A 4,973-nucleotide genomic window follows, 5' to 3' on the forward strand; every position below is an offset into this window, starting at 1 on the left:
TTAGTAGAGAAGTCAAAAACTAAAAGGTACATACAAAGAGAAATCTTGGGTTACCTGTTTCAACTGAAGTCTGAATGTTGGAATCCAAATGCAAATAAATAAAATAAATAAATAAATCAGAAATAGGCAGAGAAACCAAATGAAAATATATAAATATAATAATGAAGGATTTAAATACCAACACTAACATTAAAAAAATATTCTTACATTAGGTTGTCTTTTGTTTTTTGCAAGTTGATTGATAGTGACCATATTCTCCACAGGATTTGCATGCTCTCCTTTTAATCAATGACTTATTTATTGATAATTCAAGACCACCTTTGTACCTTCCTGTTAAAGCCTATTTGTCAGAATCCTTCCTTTTTCTACCTTTTGTTTGTGATATGTATGGATCCTTGATATTGAAATTTGAATCATCATATGCTATGTCACATATCAAATTTTGCTGACTAGACTCTATAGGAGCTTCATTGACATCAAGCATTTTTGTCTTCATAGTGCTGGCCACGTCATAAATACGATCAAGTTCTGTCACAATATACTTGTACGCATATTCTGATCTTTTAGCCAAATCAGAAAGTCTGCTAAATTGACGTTGCACATGCAAACTTCTCAAAATGTCTGAATCATGATTTGAGATATCAATATCGTCTGCCTCAATGCATTTATTGGCTTCTTTAGTCCAACGTTGCATGATATAGTGGCTAGGAATTTGAATAATATTTTTTGCTTGAAAGATTACCAATATGTGTCTACATATGATTCCCATAAATTCAAAAAGTTGACAGCCACATGAAGCATCCTTTGACTCTAAATTTATATCAACAATGAAGTTATCCCGAGTATCGAAACAATTAGAAATTTGATACTTACATTGTGAACCATTTTTCTCAATCTTCTCCTTTATAAAATGGTTGACTCTAATAAGCTCATTCTGAAACTTACGAAACACATTTCTGGTATAGATTGACGCAGCGTGCTCTTCAATTTTTGAGCCAATACTCAAACTGCGTGATTTATGTCTGGACTCAAAGTCCTCTCTTTTTTCAGCCTCATAGCGGTTGTTGATTGCCTTCTCAAATTTTACTACAAAGTCTCGCAGTGTTGTGGTTGCATTAACAAAGGAGTCAAAAAAAGAATTGATGCTCTCACTTCTTTGCGTAGTATTCATACCGGCAAAAAATATGCTTCTATTATATACCGGTATCCACGACTCTCTAATTTCAAATAATCTTTGAAGCCATACATTTTTCTGCAAATCGTATGTAACCATTATATTTTTCCATTCATTTTCAAATTCTTTGATGGTTGGTGATTCTCGAATACACCTTTTCAGCTCACGCTTGAATGTAGAATTCTTGTGATATATGTGTGCAAGCTTTTCAGGAAACTTCTTTCTAATGTGCCACAAGCACAAACGATGACGAGTTTCTGGAAATACCTTGGCCACAGCAGCTCCAATAGCTAAATCTTGATCAGTTATTATAGAAACTGGCTTTTTTCCATTCATTGCCTCAAGCCAAGTTTCAAATAACCATGTAAAAGATTTCTCGGTTTCATCTTGTAATAAGGCACAACCAAATAAAATTGATTGAAGATGATGGTTTAATCCAGTAAATGGGGCAAACGGCATGCTATATTTGTTGGTTCTATATGTGGTATCAAAAGTAATTACATCTCCAAACTGTTGATAAGCGTACCTTGATCTAGCATCCACCCAAAAGAAGTTTATCATTCTATCATCAGCATCACATTGTATTGAATAGAAAAAATCAGAATTTTGAGCTTGCTTTTGTTTGCAGTAATTAAAAACAGCTAATGCATCTCCAACATCCAAATTCTTCCTTCGAAGATTTCTCAAATGATTCCAACAATCCCGATTAGAAAAAGCTAAATCGCTGCCATTAAACATTGCAGCAACCTTTCCGGTAGGCAAACCTTCTTCATTAAACTGTTCAACAAGTCTTCTTGCAGCACCATTCATTTTTTTATGACACCTCAAATAAGACACACTCTTAGGACTAGCCATGATATGATTATGATTGTTGTCAAAAGATTTGATAACCCATATGTCTCGATTCTTTTCCTTTGTCACAGAAAGTGATGCTTTACATCCCGAGCGAATAGTTGAAGACTTTTTCTTAGCATCTCCCATGTTACAGCCTTTCTTGCTATTTTCACCGTGCTTACAACATACAAAAAGTCCGTAATTTTTTTTACTAGAGCGAATACGGATCCCAAACCCCTTTGCTTTAGCAAATAATGTATAAAAATGTTCAACTCTTTTAAATGATTCAAATTCCATTCCAACATAAGGTTCAACAATAACTGCATCAACATTAGAAGATTGTGGCATATCAACTGGTAGGATAGAATCTGTTACCAATATTTTGTCCGAAGTGATGTTAGGCTCCACATTCATATAGAAAATATTGGAATCGGAGTCCAAAAGTGGATCTTTCATCCCCTGTCAAGAGATATAGAAATAAAACTGATTATGAACAGTTAAGAATAAAACCTCATAATCAGTTATAATATAAAATGAACTAGATATTCAGGTATTTATTTTCTTACTAGAATTTAATATAAAATTTATGCATATTAGTTTCTAGTTTACAATGAAATATAATTTTATTTTTATTTTTACTTTACGAATGAACTAGAAAATTCAGGTAAATGTAAAGGATAAAGAATGTATTTTAACAAAAATTAAATATACTGGTCTTTAATACAAAAAAGAAATGGTGTGACAACTAAAATTTGTTTACTTAACAACTAATTAGAAAGTGATATGCAAAAAATACAGCCATGAAGTAAAAAAGTTGAACAAAAACACTTTTGAAATTATATCTGTAGAAAAGCATTTGTCAAACAATATTAAGGTAGAGAGAAAAGTTTATCTGTTCATTTGCATTACGTTTATAGCATGCCTCCCAACATCTTACTATATTTCCCAAAACTACCCATGTATATTAAAAAGGTGAGTAGGTTGACCCACCGCCTGTCCCCAATATCTTCTTGACTTACATGTACTAGTTCAATAGAAAAAATTTCAGAGTACTACCAATGTATTAATTGTATCACTTCGTATATCTATAAAAAATAATAATGAAAAAACCTATTTCCATACTTTGTGATTGCTCTCCATTTTTTATAGACTACATGACATTATGTATTCGGGAGAAAGCACTAGATTAAGTCTTATTTTTCACTCACACCAAGATATACAGAACATAGCATGCAAGCTACATTTTTTTTTTGTAAAATTAAATAAAACCACGGTACCTGTGTATCGACCATGCAAGGTGAAAGTCCATCGAGTTCCTGCCCTCCCCAGTCTTCTAATACTGAAACTACCTCCTTGTCTTCTGCAGCTGAGCACATGATAAGATTTCTATTTTGGGTTCAGTAAGAAAGGAGAAACGAGGGTAACTATGGAGAAGTGGGGCTCCAAGAAGGTTCAGCTGAAGAAATAATTGCACACAAAAGCTTAAAACTTGGAAGGCAAACGCTGGTGAAGTGTAAGGAAGATCAAAAGGTTTGTAAAGGGAAAGAAAGAGCAGAGGGTGCGCAACAGATGAGGGGGAAGAGAAAAGAAGAAGAAAAAAAGAAAAAAGAAAGAAAGAGGAGTCACGTGACATTTAGACAGGGAATATTAAGAGCCGTCAGATGTTATTAAAATTAAGGGTCCAGATGTGGTGTCAAACTTGAAGTTTGACACTGGTGTCAAAGGATCCTGCCCCTATATATATATATGAGGTAGATATATATATAGAGAGAGAATTCAGGTGTTAATAACTATAAATAATGGGAGAAAGAAGTAAAATTAGATGTATTAATTTTTTCTAATTTTAAGAAGGATATACTGAGTCTTCAATATTCCCCTAATCCCAAAGATATATTCTCCAGTTATAGCTAGGTTGCGATGCAATCGATTGACTAAGAGGCTCCTTAGCGGTTAAGAATACATCATGGAGGGATAAGAAATTTGCACATAGACCTTAATGAATTAAGCCTTTGAACTTGTGACATTGTTTCAAAATATTTATAATTTTTATTAGATGAATTGAGAAATTAAGAAAATACTATAGTAGAATAACAATATGTCAAATATTTTTAATAAAATATATTTAATTTTCTATAGTTTTTTATTTTATTTTAAATTATTATATACAAAAAAAAAGGAAAAAATTGTGTAAAATAATTATAGACCTTGAATCAAATTTGTAATTTTTTATTTTTATTTCTTGCCAAAAAATTTGTTCATATGTTGCATGGATGTTTGTTTCTAATGTTTGTATATCATTTGTATTCAATTAATTATTGCAAGATGCTAATGTAAATGAATATTACCAATAAGCCCCTATTGATTAGTACGTATAGACACTAATATAATAGACATGCTCTTCGTAGATAAATTTGGGATTGGAGATCTCTTATCTCAATGACATCCAAGATAGGGATATTCAATGAATAGAATTAGTATATGGATGGAATATAACGAAATAGAGCCACTTTAAGATTTCCCATGAAATGAGGCATGGAACGGAGCCACTGCAAAGAAGTTCCATGAGTTATGAAGAAAACTTCAAGTTGATATTGATCCTTATCAAAGATAATCAGCCCATCGTACTCAAAGTTAAGAAGGATATTTTTACTCGTCGTGTCCTTAATTTATATGAAAATCATAGGACAGAGGGCTATTCCCTTGACTCGTATTGACGAGAAAATGACTCCGCGAGAAGTGGAACAATGTGTAATGTGTTTTCAATGCCAATAAAAATTAACCCATCCAATGATATTTAATATCCAGAAAATTGTCAAATAATATACCTCCCACGCTAGAATATCACTAGTACCACCCTGTCCTAGACCGTCGCAAATATCCCCTTCCCTCCTCTCTCTATATAAGGTTTAATATTTGTTCATTAACTAAAAATAAAGTCATTTTATGTTGTTCTAATACGACATTA

At 32.5% G+C, this 4,973-nt stretch overlaps 1 protein-coding gene across 1 annotated transcript; it reads right to left on the reverse strand.

Annotated features, from left to right (window-relative positions):
• Nucleotides 1-340: 340 nt before the first annotated feature.
• LOC133286184 (protein FAR1-RELATED SEQUENCE 5-like) lies at nt 341-3,384 on the reverse strand. The gene is made up of 2 exons (XM_061483569.1): nt 3,286-3,384; nt 341-2,467 (listed from the first exon to the last, which is right to left on the reverse strand). Exons 1-2 carry the CDS (start codon nt 3,382-3,384, stop codon nt 341-343), a joined length of 2,226 nt encoding a protein of 741 aa, XP_061339553.1.
• Between the last annotated feature and the right edge of the window lie 1,589 nt (nt 3,385-4,973).

This window comes from Gastrolobium bilobum, unplaced genomic scaffold, assembly GCF_033153095.1.
Source record: "Gastrolobium bilobum isolate Gb01-03AN ecotype WA unplaced genomic scaffold, APGP_CSIRO_Gbil_v1 utg26470, whole genome shotgun sequence".
Taxonomy (NCBI): Eukaryota; Viridiplantae; Streptophyta; class Magnoliopsida; order Fabales; family Fabaceae; genus Gastrolobium; species Gastrolobium bilobum.

Excerpts from the sequence above, each read along its gene's own strand:
- LOC133286184 (XM_061483569.1), bottom strand. The coding sequence starts at position 3,384 with ATGTGCTCAGCTGCAGAAGACAAGGAGGTAGTTTCAGTATTAGAAGAC. Across the intron at positions 2,468-3,285 it reads CTTGCATGGTCGATACACAG|GGGATGAAAGATCCACTTTT; the intron begins GTACCGTGGTTT and ends ATCTCTTGACAG.